The sequence below is a fragment of the Raphanus sativus genome, chromosome 7, assembly GCF_000801105.2.
Source record: "Raphanus sativus cultivar WK10039 chromosome 7, ASM80110v3, whole genome shotgun sequence".
NCBI classification, from domain to species: Eukaryota; Viridiplantae; Streptophyta; class Magnoliopsida; order Brassicales; family Brassicaceae; genus Raphanus; species Raphanus sativus.
In genome coordinates, this window is record NC_079517.1 from 2,201,267 (window position 1) to 2,222,565 (window position 21,299).

Genomic DNA, 21,299 nt, shown 5'->3' on the forward strand with positions numbered 1-21,299 from the left:
TGGTGCTACAATCTGGGCATCTTCCTGGGCAGGTAACGAGAGAAAACATGAACTTTATGTTTCTTGATCTGTGAGACGTAAGCAATGATTATTCTAACTTGTGTTGCAGAAATTTTTTGTGTGTTTGATGTGGTTAAAAGTGATAAATAACGAAGTTGATGATAACAGCGACAAAGTTATGGATCAATATGTCATTATTCGATTTTATCTCTATCATTAACACCTATAAAATTATGGTTCAATACATCATTAGCGATAAAATAAGCAAAAAACTCTAATTCTTTTAATTATTCTTCCTCATCTGATCTGATCTTGAATCTCGGATTCAGTCATTACATGGAGACTTTTGTAATAGGATTCATTGTGGGTTTCACAGCGGTGTGGCAAGTGGCAACTAGCATTAATGACTTCTGCGGTGGTTACATCAATAGGTGTCATTGTGTAATCTACATCACAACTCTCTTTAAGCTCTCTTACAAGAGTTAACAAGAGTCAAGATTCTCTTTCAGAAGCTGGTAATTTTGTCAAACATAGTGAACCATTTTTCAGGTAATACTGTCAAACATATTAAACCATTTTTTCAAAAAAATATTGTTGAGTGAATAAACCCCAAAAGAAATGTTTAAAGTGCATGATGTTTATAATATTGATTTCAAAAGCAAATATTTACCATCAAATAAAATGATACATTACTTATCATTTCATAATATTTTTTCTTCTATACTTATGTCATAACTAATATTTAGTTACCAAATATAATACTCCAGTATACAAAAATCTATATATTTTGAAATCTATATTTTCGAAATCTAACAATGTTAGGATTATACCTCCATATTTTCATTATTTACTTACTATTTATCTAAAAATCTTACAATCAAATCTATATATTTTCAAATCTAATAATGTTGAGAACATGGAAGTTAATTCTGAAATTTCTTAATATTTATTTAAAAATTCATTAAATAAAATATATAAAGATCTCCTCAATCATTAAAATTTATATATTTTAAAAAATTAATATAGCTGGAACACTTTACGATATGAGTCGCTACATATTTATTGGGAAAGTCAATATTAGTCATTACCTAATTACTTTTAAATAGTATACTCCCTCCGTTTCAAATTATATGTCGTTCTAGAGCAAAATTTTTGTTTCAAAATAAGTGTCGTTTTCGGTTTTCAATGCAAAATTTATTGAAAATATTCTCTATTCTATTTTTATATTGGTTGATGTGTATTGGTAATAGTATTTTTATTTCGGAAATATGTAAACTTAAATATTTTCTTAATCTGTGTGCAAAGACTTAGAACGACATATAATATGAAACGGAGGGAGTATGTTGGACCATTACATTTAATTACTTTTTCTATTATTTTTACTTATACTCCCTCTGTTTTTTAAAGATCCATGTTCTAGGAAAAAAATTTGTTTTAAAAAGATACATTTTTTACTTTTTCAATGTATTATTTAATGAAAATCTGTTAACTTCAAGAAAATTAATTGTGTTTATTGGATTTTTATTGGTTAAAGATTATGGAAAATTGTTATTCACAAAAATCAATACATTTTTAATGTGATTTCTTAATATATGTGAAAAGTTTAAAATATATATCTTTAAAAAACAGAGGGAGTATCTAATTTAGTTATTATTAAATTTACACCCTAGCCTAAAATTATGGAACAACATAACTAACCTATTTTTATAAAACATAATCAAACGAATGCAATATTTTAAATGAATGAATCTCCATAAATATCTCTCTCTCTTAAAACCGTAAACCATATATATAAATATTTAATATTTTTAAAGTCAAGAAAGAAAATTATTTTAGATACTTAAATTAAATTGACTATGTTTATCAATTTGAAACCAACATCTAATATATAAACAGCCACAACCTACACATTTTATATATAGATGCGTTGAAGTTATTATATAATGTTAGAATTTTTTTAATGTAATTTAGTTTAATTATTAAAATAAATTTCAGTATAAATAGGTTTATAAAAGATAAAAATATTACTGTGAAAAAGAAGTGTGATTATGTAAGATACAAATTATCCTAATTTCCTAACAGAACCAAATTATCAAGATATTTTTATCCAAATATTTTAAAATAGTTAATTTTTATTCTTAAAAATTCAAAAATGTCATTTTTAACTGAATTATTCAAAATTATCCAAAAAACAGAATCCACACCAAACGGCAAAACCAAACTAAACTCAAAATTTTATTAGGTTCTAACATTATTATCCAGATCTAACCGGAAACATAATAATCGAATTAAAATTAAACCTAAATTCATAAATAATTGAACGATTTATATATATATATATATATATATATATATCTCTTGAACCAAAAAATCAAAAATCACAACCGAACCGAAACCAAAAATAAAAAAAAGAAATTGGGATCGAATCAAAAACTGATGCTCATGACTAAACATATTAGTGAACAAATAGACGGGTTAATAAATTTGTCGACAAAAAAAATAATTTTGCGTTTTTAAGGGCGGACCATAAATTTGGTTCAAATATTTGAAAAAATAAATTTGTAGATGCGGGTTATGAATATTTTATTCAGGATGGGTGCGGGTTGGTAGATATTGGATTGCGGGTACCCACCGACCCGAAAAGTATTTAAAAAAAAAGTAAAAAGAAAAGTAAACACTTTTAAAATATATGGTAATTTAAAAAAAAATAAAGAATATATAATTTTTATTATAAATATATTTTTATTTTTTATAATAATTAAATTAAATAATTATTTTTAAAAAATTTATAACCCGCAGATAACCGCAAAATTAAACGGGGCGGATGCCGGTATAAATTATTTGTTTGCGGGTTGTACGAATCATATTTTTTGACCAAAACAAAATTGAAATCCGCAGGTTGGCGGGTTCGACCGGCAACCCAGCCCTAATCGAACGTATACCGGATCAATTTTTTAATTTCTACTATTTAATAAAATATATTTTATTAACATTTACACACAAATATGATTATAAAGAAAAGTACAAATATAATCAGGAAGAAACACAAATATAAAAATTAAACTAAAAGAAAAAACATACCCGCCCTCTAAAGGGCGGGTCAGAATCTAGTGATACTTTTAATTTATGATATTTCTAACGATTTTTCTTATATTTGTTTGTTAATGTGATTTTTTCGTGGTATTTTCATTTTAAATCTTATTATTCAGTTGAAATAATAACATTTATCTGTTATTTAAGATGAAAAAATAAATATTTATTTGTTTTTATTTTTCTAACTATTATTTTGGGAACAGAATTATCTTTTACAAAAACTATATTTTCTAAAATAATTTGTCTTATTATAACTATCAAAGTTTAAAAGTTAAAAGACCATTTGAAAATAACAAATTACGATTTAATACAGGAATACAATTTTATAGGAAAATAACAATCACTATTTTAAAGTAAAAATATAGATTAATTAAAGCTTATTTTTTCTATTATGATATTTAGAAATGAAAATAACAATATATAGGAAATGCTCTTATCTTATAGATTACATATTAATGTTTGGTTTGTCAACGTAGTTGGCTTGTTTGGATGTTTATTCAGTTATCATGAGAAGTATTTCACAATATAATTATACATATATCAATAATTTTATTTACTTTAATTAATATAAAATGTAAAGTTGAGTTTGCTTTAACATTCTTGTGCTTTTGATTTATTCTTGAAATTTTATAGGTTTATAATTGTTAATATAAAATAATGTTATTAAGTCAAATTTTGCTTGATGTAGCCATCATCATCCCAACCTTCTTTAAAATCTATCAACTCATTAGTGTCACTGTTTTTGATGAGTGTATGTGGCACACAGCTTGAACTTTTGAATTTTACATTTTTATATGCAAATAGTAACACACGATCAAGAGTTAAATCCATTACAAGGAATCAGGGATTGTGAGGAAGAATAAGAATATTTCAACTGTAAGATTTTGTGCCATAAAGCTTGAACTCCTGGATTCTAAATGCGTGTTTCTTTCAAGAAACTCAACATATTTTGTCATGTACGTGACTTCATAGGTAGTTTCACTAAACACATATTGCTAAATCGTTTGTTGATTCACCAAAGTCTCTTTGCTTGGAGAGTCTGAAGGAGGGGAAGATGAAGCGGCACTCATATGATGATCCAACCAAAAAAAAGCAAAACTCAGATTCTGAGAAACACACAGAGAAGAAGATATCGACCAAACCCTAAAAACATTTAGAAAGAAGATTAAGCTGATGTATATTATCATGTGTACAAATAAAATGACTTGATTGGTTTTTATAGTTTCTTCATTTATTGACATGGAAGAGCCTTATGCTATTATTGTGTGTTGATTCATACGTTTGAGATTGTTTTACTCATCAATATCTACCTAGTGGCTTTATAGATCTTTTGTTTACTTGAACATTGATCTACCGTACGGAATCACCGTATCAGAAAATTACGTTAAAGCAAGAGTCTGTTTTGATAATAGTCGAGAAAGGGAACATTATTCTTTATTTGGATATAGCAAGTAGAAGGGATAACAATCTAGGGATCGGTGACCTTCTACAACACATAAAACAGAAAACAGAGTCTAGCATTTTGTCACATACACGACAATTATTGAAAACAGGACGAACAACAATACATAGATCGTGGATATACACGACAATTATTGAAAACAGGAAGAACAACAACACATACAGTACATAGATCGTGAATGTGCTTGTTTTAGGCAGGTTCAACTGCATTAACCGAGCGCTTGGTGCAGATATTAGAACATGCGTTGGTGCACTGTGCAACCGCTCTATTCACAATTTCACTTGCATCTAATTCACCGAACAATATTAGAATTAATGGATTATTCTCTTATTCAATCAGTCTAATAATTGTAATAATAATGAACTTTTGCTTTACCGGAGTTTTGGAGAGTGCTTAGGGCACCGCACACAGAGAATGCACACCCCAACTTGCAGTATTCACTGACAGCATCACCTTGAGTCAAAAAAAAAAATCTATGTAACTTGCATCAAAATCTCTTGATCCAATTTGTAAAAGATATAACCTAGTAAAACCACCACGAGAAAAATAAATTAAAGTACCAGAGTTTTCGAGAATTTCATTTGTATATCCCGGAGGACATGTCCCAGAAACAATTTTGCATCCACTGATTGATGCACAAATTGGCCTAGGGGTTCCAGGAAGACGGCAAACATTATACGTGTTTCTGGCAGTGGTGTTCGGGCAACAACTCTTTGCCTCGACTTGATTCTGCGCCATGACAAGACTCATTATGAGCACACTTAGAATCACATTTTTGCCTTCCATCTTTAGATTGATTACTTGTTTAGTACGTAGAGAGAACACTTAAACTTGTATTGATGAAATGGCCGTGAAACCAGACTCGTTTAAATACTAGTTGTTCTACAGCTTACCACCACAATCATCCTTTCATACATTTATTAATGACATGCATGCTCTGAACCTAATAAATTGACTGAAAATAATACGTGTACGATCCACGTAATAGATCAGAACAGATGAGGCAAGGGTCCAAAACGTGTTTTTTTTTTTTTGCTTTTAACTTAATTATGGGGGACCCTGCGTGCGTTGATGATACACAATCTGCTACTATATGTTTGAGATGCTATTAAGTTTCTTTTTTTGGGATGGCTAACATTACGATTATGTTTTGCATATTACTTATAAGACTTCTGAGACAAGGTAGCTGTAATGTTAATCAATGGAAACCATAATCCTTGGACGAATACTAACATTGGCAGTCAATACCACAGGCCCTTTTGCTTTCTCAGCAATCTGTTGGATAGCAAAAACGAGACCACGATCTTCAGAAAGGGAAGATCTTAGTTGAATTAGAGTGTCGTTATTATTTTGTTGTTTTCTAGAGAAGTGCTTCCCTTCACGTGTTTCTTGTTGTTGTGTACCAGGCAACTTATAACTAAAAAATGAATGGCGCCTATGCCATACACCTCGCTCTCAGTCTTATTTTCTCTATTATAGCGTTTACAAATGAAAATAATAATAGATATGAATTACTTTTATCTTATGAATTTTAATTTCTTTTTTTGAGAAAAATGCTTTCTCTTTTATCTTATTAATTACGTATTTAATATTTTGTTTGTCAACATGATTGGTTTGTTTGGGTGTTTATTAATTTATTATGGAAAGTATTTTACAAATATAATTATACATATATCAAAGAAAATATTTTCTTCGATTAATATAAAATGTAAAGTTGAGTTTGTTTTTACATTCTTGTGCTTTTGATATATTCTTCAGATTTTATAGTTTTATAATTGATAATATAAAATGATGTTTACTAAACCAAATTCTTGAAATTTCTAAAACCTGCTAAAATATCAAAATAAATCAAAATCATTGCATTGAGCGAAAGCGAATCATCATACAAGAATTCTTGCATTAATAAGAAAGAAGTTGTAGCTTAAAGTGCATTGCATCCAAGAGCTTCTTCAGCTTATTTCATCGCCTCAGAAGGTCGTCCTCTTACCACTGAACTGTTCCCACGGATTCGGTTTGTTGTTGGGAACGATTCCTCTTGGAAGGTGTTTCCTCAGAAGGTTGTCTTCGTACCACAACTTCTCGGCAAGGTCGTTGTACTTGGTAAGTCGGAAAGGGTATGGATCTACTATCTCAGCCACGTTAAGAAAACGTCCACTAGATTCCTTCTTTTCCACCGCCTTCTTCGCTGCCTCGGCACTAGGCAACTCCACGAAGCAACAACCAACACGCTCACCCCATTGGTCTACAACAAGTCGAACACGAACAACTTCTCCAGCAAATCTGACGTTTCTGATGAGACTCGCCATTCTAACGTGGTTAGGGATATTGTCAACAAAGACAGTCTTGTCTCGCACGGTAACTTCCTCAGAAAAATCGGGAGTTTCATCATCAAGTCCTTTTACATCATCTTCTTCTCCGTACCAAACCTTGTGATCTATGCAGTACATGGATTGTCCCACAAGGTATTCAGCTCCTTTTTCAGCCACATCAAGAACAATAATCTCGTTATTATCCAAATATTCACCGTTATTCTTTTCCAGCGCCTTCTTTGCTTCGGTAGCCGAAGCAAACTCGACAAAGCCATAGCCCAAAAGGTGACTCTGACGGTCTACAAAGAGTCGGACATGAACAACTTCTCCAACACCTTTGAGGAAACTGATTATATGTGATATCTCAGTTTGGCTAGAGAGGTTGTCAACAAAGAGCGTCTTACTTTTTACCGCCTCGACAAAACCGGGAGTTTTATCAGATCCTCTCATCAACAAAATCTTATGATCGTGCAGATACTCACCGTTCTTCTCTTCAAACGCCTTCTCTGCGTAGTACGCAGAGGCGAACTCGACAAAGCCAAAGCCAACATGCTTACCCTCGGGGTTCACGATGAGTCGAACACTAGTAACAAATGTTCCAGCATCTTCGAAGAAACGGACGATATGCGATATCTCAGTTGTTTGGGGAGAGAGATTGGCAATAAGAAGAACTTCCTCAACGTAACAGCCGAGTGGGCTTTCTAGTTGAAGGTAGTCTTCTTCTTGGTACCAAACCTTGTGATCTATGCAATACCTTGGTGGCGGAAGGTATGTAGCTTCCCTGTCAGCCATATCAAGATATATCTCGTCATCATGCAAATATTCACCGTTCTTCTTTTGCAGCGCTTTGTTTGCTTCGTCGGCGGAAGCAAACTCAACAAAGCCACATCCCACAAGGCCACCCTGGCTGTCTAACACAAGTCGAACACGGACAACTTCTCCAACGTCTTTGAAGAAATCGATGATGTCTGATACTATCTCAGTTGTTTGGCGAGAGAAATGGGCAACAAAGAGAGTCTTTTTATTGGGTTCGGCTTCGGTAGCTTCCTCAACAAAACCGGGAGTTTCATAAACAGTAATCTTGCTATTGTGCAAAACTTTACCGTTCTTCTTTTTCACAGCCTACATGCAGTATGGAAAAGATTAAATCAGAAAAAATAGCATTTTCAGATTTAAAAAGTTTGTAACAATTTTTCAAAATCTAGTAAATACTATTTCTAATCCATTGCTAAAAAAAAACTAGCACTCACCTTCCTTGCCTCCACAACAGAAGCAAACTCAACAAATCCCACATGCTTGCCCTTCTTGTGGTGTAATATAAGTCGAACATGAACAACACCTTCAAAGAAATTGATGATATCTGATATTTCAGTTTGGTGAGAGAGATTTGCTACGTAGACTGTCCTCCTTTTTCTTAGTAGGAGGAATCCCTCAGCGAAATCGCTGTCGGTTTCATCAAGTCCAACCACTGTCTCCTGTTAGATGAGAGTGCATGGTAGCCATAATAAGAACAAGATGCTTAATTCTAACACAAAACGTGCAGAACAAGATATTTATAGTTTTCCCACAAAAGTTATATATACCTTGGCTACGACTAAATTAGTCTCATCAGACTTCTTTTTCTCCAAAAACTTCACCCTTACTTGGTTCTGCTGGAGACTATCGGCAAATCCTTCCGTTGTTGTTTCCTTGTCTTTATGTTTCCTCAGAAATGGTTCATCTTCCGGCTTTCGCTTACCCAATAAAATAGCTCTACCAGAACTCGCCATGGAGAATAGCGGCGACTTTTTTTTAATACTGAAGTAGAGAAAAAATTAAAAAAAATAATTTAAGACGCGGAGAGAGACAGAGAAGACAAAGGTGGAACGCCGCCGCAGCTATATACAGATAGGTCGTTGAGGTTTTTCGGACAAGGTGCAAGAACTATGATATTCAAAGATACGAAAACTTTACTTACCATTAGACCATCTTTATCAGTAGGACAAAATTTGAGTCCCTCATATTATAAAATGAGTATTAATACTGTTAAGGACAAATGGAAGGACAATTAGAAAAGTTTGGTTTATTGGTGGGACTTTTATAAAGTTCTTAAGGTTAATTTAAAATATTTTGATGTTTTTGTTTATTGTAAAAATGTAATGAGAAATATAAAGATAAGTTTATAATTAAACAAGCCACATTAGAATTAAAAACATAAAAAGTACAAACTAAAAAAAAAAAATTACAACGTTGAAAATAAAAAATTACAAACATAAAAAAAAAAATTACAAACATCATAAATAAAAACAAGCACACAATTTATTCAATTCATAAAAACTTAATAATAAGTTATTATTCTTGAAGATGTCTGAATTTATTCCATAAATTTTCAATCAAATCATATTTTAATTGTCGATGAATTTGTCTATCCAGAATGCTCCTCCGACGATCCATTGTATTGCCGCTGCCGAGATTTGGAGCTCTTTTGACGGTAAATGTATCTTCATCTTCTCTTTCTTGAAATTCATTTTCGTCATAGTTAGTGTATGTCGATCGCTCATCTTCGACAATCATATTATGCAGTATGATACATGCTCGCATAATATTCCCCATTTTTTCTTTATCCCATAACTTAGATGGATTTTTGACAACAGCAAATCTAGATTGGAGGATTCCGAAGGCACGCTCGACATCTTTCCGCACAGCTTCTTGTTTTTTAGCAAATAATGAATTTTTCTCACCTTGTGGTAGTTTGATAGATTGAATAAAAGTCGCCCACTTCGGATAAATTCCATCCGTGAGATAATAAGCCATATTGTACTCGTTTCCGTTGACATAATAATTTACTTCTGGCGCTATTCCGTAAATAATGTCATCAAAAACAGGTGATCGATCAAGAATATTAAGATCGTTCATAGTACCTGGGGCTCCAAAAAACGCGTGCCATATCCAGAGGTCCTGTGAAGCTACGGCCTCCAAAACAATAGTTGGTTTATTACGAGATTATCATATAATAGTCTTTTAATGATATTAATTAGAGGTGGAGATTAATAAGGTCAGGCAGACGTTACTTTCGGGACTCAAAAAGAGATTGCACTCGCCATTCCGCATGGTCACCAAGCGAAAATAAAATGAGCAAATACGCAGTCGTGACGGGTATTTCAAGCTGTTCTTCTAGCTTTGGTCAAAAACATGTTACTACTTCTTTTCATGTTTAAGAGAGGGTGGATGTAACTAACACAGAGTAATTCTCATTTCTAATACCAATTTTAGTCAAAACACACACGTAATGTGTTCTCACCTATATATGATTTCTTTAAAAAATTTCAAATACATATACTGTATATAGTAAAATGAATATATCCATGTTATCCGTAAAACTGATAACAACACAAACCATCTCTTGGTCACGTCAGCATGGACCCGGATATGAAAACGTTGGTCTTATCTCAAAGATAAACTTGAAATCTTTGTGTCATAAACATCTCCTCCATTATAAAACCTACCACATAAGTCCAGAGAGATCCTTAAACACAACTTACTTACACTGAAACCGTTTCGAATCACCAATTAAACTTCATAAATTCATTAAAAAAAGAGTTTTGTTTTCGCAGGAAAGAAACCATCTCAGAATCGAATGAGATCATCGCTTTTAGACGAAGACTGCTGCTTCTTCGGGTCATCAGTTGAAGAAGAATCACCATCACCGCCGCTTTTCTTGCCAAATATCATCTCATCAAGATCATCCATCATGTCATCCCCACTCCCACCACCTCCATGGACCCCACCTCGTGCAATCGATGGTTTTCTAATCAGAGATTCTTCTTTCCCATGATCTGAAGAGTCATCAGGCTCTTCAGCAACAGGAATCATGGCTGGTTCTGGTGTGGTTAGCGGTGCTGAGGGCTTGTTCATCTCCTCGTACTTGGACAGTGTTTTCACGAGCTCGTCGTTCACATTCAAGGCTTCAAACAGAAGGGCTTCGTCTTCACCTGCTGTCTCGATGATTCTTTGGACAGTGGTTTGAGACTGACGGCACTGTTGTACAAGTGTCCTGGTTAAGTCATCCTGCAAAACCAGAGAGATTAAATAACTCGGTCAATGAGCAATTTGAACGTACCATGTTGTCCATTGTCTACATTAAAGTGTCAGGAAATGATGAACGTACCTCGGTAAAAAGCCATTTACATTATTATTCGTTTTGGATCAAGAAAGAGAAGCATTAAAAAAGAGAACCGGTGTTTTAAGATGCATTTTTATATTTTATAGTGGCTTTTTATTAAATAATAATGTTTTTTTCGCACATTCTTACTTAACAAATTATAAGTTGGATTATCGTTGGCTTTTATAATACTTAATAAGATTATTTTCCTTACTAGGTTATATCATTATGCTTATGTGATATCCGTTACTGGATTTATATTATTATATCTTATGAATCCTTATTTTACATATTTATATGAACTTAAAATAACCAAACATAACAATCAATCCTAAATATACAAAGTACCTGACCATTTAAATGAATAAAATTATGCATGTAGTTTCTTTAAGTCGATGAACAAGACTTCTAAATGACAATACAATATTTGACAGCCTTTTGTAAAGGTGAAAAGCTCCCATCAACTTCTTTGTTTGATCCTTGCATTTTTTCAAATGTAATCAATTGTTCTTTTGTTTATATCGAGTCTTTGTAATCGAGATATCTATTTCTTTATGGATCTGATCAATGGAAAGCTTCCGCTCCTCTTTTATTTTAATTAGATTTGGTTGGAGTCAATTGGTTGATATATATACAAATTGAAACTGACGTGTCGAGACCTATTTTGCATGTTAACTGTAACAATGTTTTGATTGTAATATCTTTTCGTTAAACTTTCATTTTTAGTTATTGAAATCATGTTAAAAAATTAAATCATGTTAACTATTAATATTTGATTAGTAAAAAATTGTTATTGAAGTCGTAATGAAATTAAAATATTTGAGAGGAAAATAATTTGGTAAGTTTCCACAAATTTAACACATACAATGATTGCAGATTTCATTTCTATAGTAAAAAATGGTAACAATTCCCTTTTACGTATAACCTTTAATTTAGAAAAGTATTTCAACCGATTTAGTTGCCATAACAGTTATTTGAAAACGATTTCAACCGATTTAGTATTGTGAAAAGACACAACCCTTGGAAGTCTTCCCTTTCCATTATAAATAATTAAGACCAAAACGCATCTCATTTCACCCAACCTTTCTCATTACAATTTTTAAACTCTCTTATAAAACATTTTCGTCTCTTCAAAATTCGGTTAGTAATTTTTTTTATCGATTTAGATTAGTAAATCATCACGAGTTAGGTTACTAACAATTTTGTCTATTCACTTTCGGTTATTTGTAATCTATCAACTCTCTTCTTCCACATTATTGTTGTCTTTTTTTTCTTAAATTTGATAGATAACGAATCGTGATCTTTGGCAAGTATAAAACTGTACATTAATTGACAAACTATGATTAGTTGGTAATTCACCCAAGAAAAATTCATGATAAAATATTAAACTAGGAAACACTCCTATATAAAACAAAATTGTGGTAGTTAAAAGATAATCGATGAATTAAAAGAATGTTTACATTTTTATATTTCTAAAAAAAAGGGTTTACGATGAGGGGGATACCGAGAGAGGAGAGAGAGAGAGAGAGAGAGAGAGAGAGAGAGAGAGAGAGAGAGAGAGAGAGAGAGAGAGAGAGAGAGAGAGAGAGAGAGAGAGAGAGAGAGACATAGAGAGAGAGCCATAGAGAGATAAACAAAATGAGTTCGAGAGTAAGATGCAAAGAAAGAAATATAGAACAAGTTTGATTACACAAAAATTTACATACATAATAATTTGATTATATATTAATAATATTTATACATAAAACCTATGCAAAAAGTGTGATTACACAAATATTTACGTACATATAATTTGATTAGATATTAATAATATTTATCTTACTCGAATTAGATATTATACACAAAATCAGTTCTTCTTACATGGTTCAAAGAATACAGCCAAGTTCTGTGGAATCCTTACATGTTTGAAGTCAATGACCTACGAGGAAGGTATGTTATTATACAAAAATCATGCATATGAAAATCAAATTGTATAATAATAATTATATATTTATATGCAAGTTCTTGCAAATGAATCAGAGTAAGATAAATCACACCGGTGATATGTATAAACTATTGAGACTATGGAAAAAGAGGTTTATGGACAAGCTTTTCAAACCTCAACAGTTAAGGATTTGTATAGACATCGAGCCATTCTCACTCCCACAAATGATGAAGTTGATAAAATAAATGATTACATGCTTTCGCAGTTGCCAGGTAACATGTTTTGTGTTTACTCTTATGTTCCAGTAAAATTTTACATGTTACTCAAGTAAATGATTTATATATGTTTCTATCTCAGTGACGTCTATACCGTAAAATCAGCACCACCAAAATTAAACACAAAAAAAAACACACAAAATCCAAATTCCAAACTATATTTATATACTTTCTAATATTTTCGAAAAATTGCTGATCTAACCATCTCATCCCGCGCAAGGCGCGGGTTACTACCTAGTATCCATGTTATCCGTAAAACTGATAACAACACAAACCATCTCTTGGTCACGTCAGCATGCGTTGGTCTTATCTCAAAGATAAACTTGAAATCTTTGTGTCATAAACATCTCCTCCATTATAAAACCTACCACATAAGTCCAGAGAGATCCTTAAATACAACTTACTTACACTGAAACCGTTTCGAATCACCAATTAAACTTCATAAATTCATTAAAAAAAAGAGTTTTGTTTTCGCAGGAAAGAAACCATCTCAGAATCGAATGAGATCATCGCTTTTAGACGAAGACTGCTGCTTCTTCGGGTCATCAGTTGAAGAAGAATCACCATCACCGCCGCTTTTCTTGCCAAATATCATCTCATCAAGATCATCCATCATGTCATCCCCACTCCCACCACCTCCATGGACCCCACCTCGTGCAATCGATGGTTTTCTAATCAGAGATTCTTCTTTCCCATGATCTGAAGAGTCATCAGGCTCTTCAGCAACAGGAATCATGGCTGGTTCTGGTGTGGTTAGCGGTGCTGAGGGCTTGTTCATCTCCTCGTACTTGGACAGTGTTTTCACGAGCTCGTCGTTCACATTCAAGGCTTCAAACAGAAGGGCTTCGTCTTCACCTGCTGTCTCGATGATTCTTTGGACAGTGGTTTGAGACTGACGGCACTGTTGTACAAGTGTCCTGGTTAAGTCATCCTGCAAAACCAGAGAGATTAAATAACTCGGTCAATGAGCAATTTGAACGTACCATGTTGTCCATTGTCTACATTAAAGTGTCAGGAAATGATGCCTACTAATTTTACAAGTCGATTTACCTGTAAAGCATCTTGTTGAGGCGAAGAGGACAGAACCGTGGAAAGAAGTTCAATGCTGTTTCTTGCTATATCGAAAGCTTCCTTTGTGTCCTCAGCGGTAAAGCTTCTTACAGGAGGATTGTACTGAACATGTTCAGGCTCACGCGCATGCTGAGGAGGATCAGCATTCAATTCTGGTGCTGGAGCTGACCGAGCAGGTGTGAAAATAGGTGCCAAGCTCTCGTTGTCTCGTCCAGGGAAACGGATACCTCTCGCTTTTAAGCTCTATGACATAAAGACAAAAACACCAAGACTTGATTAAATCTATCAAAGCCAAATTAGTCAGAAACAATAGTCATGATCTGTAATACATTCGCTTGACCTGAATTTTCTAAAGGCAAACATGTCATATGCTTACTAGATAAGCAAAGCCAATAAAGTCGTAATACACTTAAACTCAATTAAGAAGTGTAAATGGAGTTTACTGGTCATAGTTTACCTTGTAAGTTTCTTCGAAAACTGGTAGGTAACGGAGTTCACTAGTCGATTCTCCCCAAGCTTCAATCAGCATCAAAGCCTTGTTTCGATTGTTCACAACCGTCTGTGGATCATCAACAAGCTTAACCATTTCATCAAGGACTCTCTCAGCTGCCACCTCCGAGAAGGCCTTCTCGCAGTTCTTAACACAAGTCTCAAGCAAAACCAAGGCAAGGTACTGAATCCTCGGCTGCTTCATCATCATTATCCTCTTCTTTATCCCACGGATCAGATCAACGCTGTTAATAGCCTCCTGATTAATCATGTCGCATATCTCCAAGTTCATATCCCAGTCAGGCTCCTCTAGATTCTCAGAAGTAGCATCCTCGACTATTTTATCGGTCGGGTTCGGACCTTGGAAAAGCTCCTTGACTTTGAAGCTCATCGAGGTCATGCCAGCGGTGATCTTGTTGCTCACTTCAGAACCTCCGATCTTGAGACGCTCGCCGAATGCGGTGACTTTGTCCATGAGATTGTCACTCATCTTTGCTGACTCTTCAAAACCTGTAAAATATGGTACACATCAGCTTACTCATTGGCCAAGACATAGTAAAAGTAACAAGCGATACAGTATCTGCTTAATTTTTTGTTTGACTCGTGCAAAAGGAGCACAAAGTTTAAAACATGAATCTGCACATCTCTCTCCAATGTGCATTAGAATTAACAGTTTGAAAACAGATAAAAGAGTTCTGAGGAGATTCACCCCATAACCAAATACACAAGCACAAGATCAAAAATAGTGAAAGCTTGTAGCTACTTATGTCTACGTAAAAGCACGAGATGCACACGCGTGTGTATAAAAATGATTCTTCTCAGATCTCCTAAAATATGACAGTATCTAATTAGGGCTTGTTGCTGAGAAACCGCAAAATCGATTCAAATAGAGAATTCGAAGAAACCGAAACTTTTGGAATCATCACTGATCATGAAAGACATAAACACGGAAACGCAGCTCATGGCAGCATCTGAGAAAACCCTATAACTAGAGCGATCAACACGAAACAGTACCCCAAAAACTGCGAAATCGCAACTAAATCTAAACTTTTATTTATTTTTTATCACCTTTGCTCTGTTAAATAATGATGCGAAGCTCCGAAAATGATGAAACGATCTAGGATCACAAGAATGGAGACTAGAAGAGAGGAAAAACAAACCTAACGACAAGTCAATATCGTTGACGCCGGCCAAATTCTCGAAGGAAGACGTAGAAGAAGAACGCGTCTCTCTCTCTCTCTCTCTCTCTCTCTCTCTCTCTCTTAAAGTGTTTGGTCGCGAGAATAACTGTATCCCCTTCTTTACGCTAACATTATTTTTTTAAATATATTTTTCCTAATATCATTTTTTTTTAATATAGAGAGAGAAAAAACCATCTTCATCGCCGTTCTCTCTCTCTCTCAGGAACTGGTAAAGGTTCTTCGACGCTCTTCTTTCTTTAGACGATTGAAAAACCTGATTGTTCCCTTACTGGTGATTTTAGATTACGTCGAGTTGATCGCTGTTACATAGAACGAGCTTTGGATTCTCTCAGTTGTAATCATATTTGCATCTGGTTTTATTTTGTAGGATATTCGGTTGAGGATGGATTTGACGTGGTTGAGTGCTCTAATCGTTGGAGCTGCACTTGGATTCTGCATTGGCACCACTCGTCGTTCCAAACATCATCCTTCTGTCGTGGCGGCTGCTGTTGATGGAGATGATAGCAAACTGATTCCGAAGAGTCCTCTCGAGATTGAGAAACTCGCTGATATCCTCGATGATTTCAAAATGGTAGTAACTTCACATTTGTCACTCTCTCTCTCTCTCTCTCTCTCTCTCTCTCTTTACTGTAGTAGAAACGAACAACACGATTATATGTTGAATTGACTTTTTTTTTTTTTTTTAAATGTGTGTTTTCTTCTCCGTAAGGTTTTGGTAGTGAGGAATGATCTTAAAATGGGTAAAGGCAAGATTGCTGCACAATGCAGGTGACACTGGAGAGTTTCACGCTCTCTGTTTCTCTTTAAGAGCCTTTTTTAGCATTTTTATACTTCATATCTGGTTTTGTTCTTTTTGCAAGTCATGCAACTTTGGGTTTATACAAAAAGCTTGTTCGTCGAGCTCCAAAAGCATTGGACTGGTATTTCTCCCCAAGTCATTATTACTAAGCCCCCATTTTGTTACTTTAAAAATGGATTGAATTTGACAGTTATTGGTTGCTGTTGCAGTTGGGAGGAGTGTGCACAGCCAAAGGTTGTTGTGAAAATCGAGGGCGAGGATGAGATGCTAGAGTTGCAGGTGTGTTTACTATGTTTGTGATTTGTTACTGTGAAGAAGTTTGATTGGGTAATTTGAGATTTATATTGGACTCAAAGCTTTGGTGCTGTTGCCAAATCAATCTTATACAGCTATGCCTATTTTTTTCTCTTTGTTCTGCCACATAAGGAATTGGAGAGTTCATAGAGTTTTGTCTTATTGTCCTAAAATCTTGTCTTGACTGTTTACAAAAAAAAAATTGACAGGAAAGAGCCAAATCCCTTAAACTGCCTACCCATATCACCATCGATGCTGGAAGGACTCAGATCGCTCCAAGTGAGTTTCATAGTCCTTTTGTGTTTGTTAGTTAATCACCACCACGGAATCTCTTGTCAATCGATCTTAGGGTCGTTCTCTGTGAAAATGTGATTCTAATATAGTTCTATGTTCTTTTGCAGATTCAAGGACAGTTATGGCTATTCTTGGTGAGTTGTTATTTCTTTATCCAAGTCATGTGTTTTGAAGATTTAAGACTCTGATGGACAATAGATTAGTTTGAGAGTTGCAAATCACACTTGCCTTATATAACCAAATGTATTAGTTCATTAGTTACTATTCAGACCACCTAGTACTTGTCCGTGACCCTGAATGAAATCTAGAGCTCAAACTCAAATAGTCAAATGGTGACTCAGTTAGAAGAGGCTGTATAGTTCTTGTGGTGTATTTGAATCCATCTGCGCTGTTCTGTGATAGGGAAATAGAGATTCTTCTAGCAAAAATTGTTTATCGTTTAGCATCAACAACAAACTAACACTGAAAAGATGTTACTTCTGCAGGACCAGTCCAAGTTGTTGATGAAGTAACAGGTGGACTGAAGCTTCTTTAACAGCTTCAAATTTCTATGTTACACCTCTTCTTCAATCCAATCTCTCAGATGGATCAAAAAGAAGGGAGAGACGTGAACTCTACCTTCTCTCAGATGTAATCTGTTAACTCATTCCTGATGATGACGAAAAATCCCATTTTTAAGCAATTTTCCCAACTTTTCATGAACATATACAACTTGTGTCTTTGGGATCAGATTGATTAACCAATGGTGGTATAAATACTTGTTTCTTTTCTTTTGTGTTAGAGTTAGCAAGGTCGAGTCTGTTTTGGCAAATTGAGAAAATGGTACGTTCAAATGCCAATCTAGGAGATAGTCTTTATTTGAAAATAACAAATGTACAACATATCATGGAATGAGATTCTATATTCTCATTCTATACCAAAAATCAAGAAGCCAAAACTATACTCATCAACAAAACTTGCTTAAGTTATGCAATCTACATGGGGTATGTCTGTAAGCACAATGCTATTTATCATTTCTTTGTTCCTTCAGGAACGTTCATGAAGTCTGCAGCATCCTTAGTTCACAACCTGTGTGATGTTGAGACCTTTTCAGGTAACATGAAATAGCACTAAGAAAGCAAGTATAAGGAGACACCTAGAGGAAGTAAATAAGAACCTGTTGGGTTAACGATTTCTGGCTGTGTACCTATCCGGCCAGCTTAGTGTTATGGCCGACGTGTGCTTGAAACAGATGCAGATAAAGCTGCCGCGTCACTTTTGTTCATCCAGTTGAGTAGGATCTAAACACTTCAAAAAACGTAGCAACAATTTTTTTTTACTCTCACATCAGAAAGATCTGAATCGAAACTATAATTACTGTTCCAATAAACCATGAACATACCGCTTAAGGTCATGCATAGTGAGAGAGCATCATCACCAGTAACCTTTGCACGAACACATTCCGTTTTTGAAATGATGGAAGCGACTCGAGTCCCTCAATATAATCTCATGATCAATGATTCTCGAGATGTATGTGAATGCAGTATGGCAATCTCCACATACCCTTAAATTCTTAGTAATCCTGATAGCTGCACCTGGAGAAGTTGTTAGAATACCGTATGCAAGAGCTAATTTCTCACTGTGATCGAGAAGTAGATCACCCTTCTCTTCATCGTCTACATCATGCAGAGCAAAGTCTTTCTCAGGAACATAACCCATGTCCTTGATGCGTTGCATATGATCTGAGAGAACTTGGTATATCTCGTTAGCTCGTGGATGTGTTTTATCACCCACAAAGAACGTAGTGGTTCCTTTAATGCCTTCCACCCAACTACAACCAGGTCTTTTGTGAACTCCTTTATGCCTCATCAAAGATCTGACCCTAGCCACATCTTTCCAACGCCCCGTACTTGCATATATATTTGAGAGCAACGTGTATGATCCATCGTTATCAGATGCTAACTCTGTTATTTTCTTAGCGGCATACTCCCCGAGTTCAACTTTTCCATGGATTCTACAGCAACTGAGCAAAGCAACCCACACCACAGGAGGAGGCTCCATTGGCATCTCTTCAATGAGACGCAAAGCTGCATCCAACTTTCCAGCACGACCCAACAGGTCAACCATGCAGGCATAATGCTCCGGTCCAGGAGTAACCCCAAAATCAGTTTCCATTCTATTGAAATACTCCATGCCTTCATCGACCATTCCTGAGTGGCTGCAAGCATACAGTACAACAAGTAATGTAACACCATCAAGCTTAAAACCCATTTTCCACATCTCATCGAAGATTCCAAGACCTTCTTCTCCATAACCATGCATACCATAACCCGTCATTAGAGATGTCCAAGTAACTTCATTTCTCTCTGTCATGCTGTCAAATACAAACCGGCCTTTACCGATGTCTCCACATTTTGCATACATATCTATCAGGCAGTTCGATACGAACAGTGGTACTGCATTCTGCTGGTTGCGCAATGCATAAGCGTGAATCTGCTTGCCAACTCTTAGTGCAGCCAAACTGGCACATGCCACAAGGGCACAAGATATAGTAAAAGCATTCGGTCTTGTTGCTTGCTCGAACATCTCAGAGAAAAGCTTGAGAGCTTTATTTGCATCCCCGTGCTGGGAGTATCCACCGATCATCACGGTCCAAGTCACAACATCCCTGTCTACTGGGGAAACAGAATCAAACATAGCACGCGCAGTATCAACTTCTTTGCACTTAGCATACATGTCAATCAGTTGATTAACGACCATATTATCATCACCGTGTAAGTTCCGACACAAGTCTATGGGATGTTTGATGGCATAACAATGAATCTCTTTACCATGCATCAATGCTCCAACAGACGCACAACCCGAAAGAACCGAAATAAGCGTGACTTCGTTAGGCTTCACCCCGGAACACAACATCTGCCTAAACACACCCAATGCTTCATATCCAAGTCCCCGTTGAGCATACCCTGATATAGCAGCACTCCATGTAACAACATCCATCTGTATCTTTTCTTCCCGCATCTCCTCAAACAACCTAACAACATCATCGAACCTTCCAACCTCCGAATACCCAGCAACCATAACATTCCAGGACACTACATCTTTCAACCTCATGTTCGAGAACACCGTGTTCGCCTCATCCATCATCCCACACTTCGCATACATATCCACCAAGCAGTTCCCCACAAACATATTCTCTATAATCTCGCTTCTGATCGCGAACCCGTGCAGCTGCTTCCCTAGCGAATCAGCACCAAGAGAAGCACAAGGAGGAATCACATTCACAAGAGTGATATCATCAGGCCTGAACTCAAACTCGTTCGTCATCCGCCTAAACATCTCAACGGCCATTTTAGGCTTCCCTAACTTAGCATAGCTTTCTATTATAGAGTTCCACGAGACAACATCCCAAACTCCAGACATTTCATCGAACACCTTCCGTGCATCACCCAAACAACCGCAGCGAGTATACATAGCCACAAGCGCATTCCCAACAAAGACATTGGACTTAAACCCCGTAACCCGAGAAAGCGCGTGTGCCGACGCTCCGTAACGAACGGAGGAGGTTTCGCCGCAAGCCTTGAAGACGAAGGGGAACGTGTAGTTATCCGGCGTCCATGACAGAGAATGCATAAGGCGGAACAGAGAGAGGGACTCGCTGAAACGGCCACTGTCGCCGTAGAAGCGGATGAGAGAGTTCCAGTGGTAGACGCCGGCGTCGGAAGGAGGGAAGCGACGGAGGAGAGATACGGCGGAGGATGAGGAACCGAGGGAGATGTAGGTGGAGATGAGGTGGGAAGTGCGATTCAGGGTTAGGATTGCGAGGGAGATGAGTTTCCCGTGGATGAGCTTGACTTGAGAAACGGTCTTGCATTTGTGAATGAACGGCGGCGTTATATCCGGCGGAGCTGTGGAGAAGAGAGAGGGTTTAAGGTGGTGGCGGATCATGCTAGAGTTACTATCGGTG

The 21,299-nt window shown here is 35.7% G+C and overlaps 6 protein-coding genes across 9 annotated transcripts; 1 reads left to right on the forward strand and 5 right to left on the reverse strand.

Moving 5' to 3' along the window:
* Nucleotides 1-4,510: 4,510 nt before the first annotated feature.
* LOC108833903 (thionin-like) lies at nucleotides 4,511-5,413 on the reverse strand. Its single transcript, XM_018607296.2, has 3 exons — nucleotides 5,116-5,413; nucleotides 4,931-5,008; nucleotides 4,511-4,842 (listed from the first exon to the last, which is right to left on the reverse strand). The coding sequence occupies exons 1-3, from the start codon at nucleotides 5,339-5,341 to the stop codon at nucleotides 4,745-4,747; spliced, it is 402 nt and encodes a 133-aa protein (XP_018462798.1). The 5' UTR covers nucleotides 5,342-5,413; the 3' UTR covers nucleotides 4,511-4,744.
* Nucleotides 5,414-6,471: 1,058 nt separating this feature from the next.
* LOC108815134 (polyadenylate-binding protein 2-like) lies at nucleotides 6,472-8,656 on the reverse strand. The gene is made up of 3 exons (XM_018587789.2): nucleotides 8,448-8,656; nucleotides 8,115-8,339; nucleotides 6,472-7,986 (listed from the first exon to the last, which is right to left on the reverse strand). Exons 1-3 carry the CDS (start codon nucleotides 8,631-8,633, stop codon nucleotides 6,523-6,525), a joined length of 1,875 nt encoding a protein of 624 aa, XP_018443291.2. The 5' UTR covers nucleotides 8,634-8,656; the 3' UTR covers nucleotides 6,472-6,522.
* Nucleotides 8,657-10,297: 1,641 nt separating this feature from the next.
* LOC130497502 (TOM1-like protein 1) lies at nucleotides 10,298-11,328 on the reverse strand. The gene has a single exon (XM_056990353.1). It carries the CDS (start codon nucleotides 10,756-10,758, stop codon nucleotides 10,471-10,473), a length of 288 nt encoding a protein of 95 aa, XP_056846333.1. The 5' UTR covers nucleotides 10,759-11,328; the 3' UTR covers nucleotides 10,298-10,470.
* A 2,207-nt stretch (nucleotides 11,329-13,535) lies between these two features.
* On the reverse strand, nucleotides 13,536-16,083 carry LOC108817747 (TOM1-like protein 1). 2 transcript variants are annotated; one of them, XM_056990354.1, is made up of 4 exons: nucleotides 15,925-16,083; nucleotides 14,733-15,274; nucleotides 14,255-14,518; nucleotides 13,536-14,135 (listed from the first exon to the last, which is right to left on the reverse strand). In XM_056990354.1, the coding sequence occupies exons 2-4, from the start codon at nucleotides 15,252-15,254 to the stop codon at nucleotides 13,695-13,697; spliced, it is 1,227 nt and encodes a 408-aa protein (XP_056846334.1). In that variant the 5' UTR covers nucleotides 15,255-15,274; nucleotides 15,925-16,083; the 3' UTR covers nucleotides 13,536-13,694. The 2 variants fall into 2 exon arrangements, with proteins under 2 accessions (XP_056846334.1, XP_056846335.1); XM_056990355.1 differs by having other exon boundaries at nucleotides 15,833-15,975.
* LOC108817749 (uncharacterized) lies at nucleotides 16,043-18,123 on the forward strand. 2 transcript variants are annotated; one of them, XM_018590528.2, is made up of 8 exons: nucleotides 16,043-16,174; nucleotides 16,334-16,537; nucleotides 16,676-16,734; nucleotides 16,827-16,886; nucleotides 16,975-17,044; nucleotides 17,269-17,338; nucleotides 17,461-17,487; nucleotides 17,839-18,123. In XM_018590528.2, exons 2-8 carry the CDS (start codon nucleotides 16,349-16,351, stop codon nucleotides 17,886-17,888), a joined length of 525 nt encoding a protein of 174 aa, XP_018446030.1. In that variant the 5' UTR covers nucleotides 16,043-16,174; nucleotides 16,334-16,348; the 3' UTR covers nucleotides 17,889-18,123. The 2 variants fall into 2 exon arrangements, with proteins under 2 accessions (XP_018446030.1, XP_018446031.1); XM_018590529.2 differs by having other exon boundaries at nucleotides 16,138-16,237.
* Nucleotides 18,124-18,186: 63 nt separating this feature from the next.
* Nucleotides 18,187-21,293, reverse strand: LOC108817746 (pentatricopeptide repeat-containing protein At5g16860). 2 transcript variants are annotated; one of them, XM_018590525.2, is made up of 3 exons: nucleotides 18,735-21,293; nucleotides 18,510-18,633; nucleotides 18,187-18,421 (listed from the first exon to the last, which is right to left on the reverse strand). In XM_018590525.2, the coding sequence occupies exon 1, from the start codon at nucleotides 21,278-21,280 to the stop codon at nucleotides 18,767-18,769; it is 2,514 nt and encodes an 837-aa protein (XP_018446027.2). In that variant the 5' UTR covers nucleotides 21,281-21,293; the 3' UTR covers nucleotides 18,187-18,421; nucleotides 18,510-18,633; nucleotides 18,735-18,766. The 2 variants fall into 2 exon arrangements, with proteins under 2 accessions (XP_018446027.2, XP_018446026.2); XM_018590524.2 differs by having other exon boundaries at nucleotides 18,510-18,640.
* Between the last annotated feature and the right edge of the window lie 6 nt (nucleotides 21,294-21,299).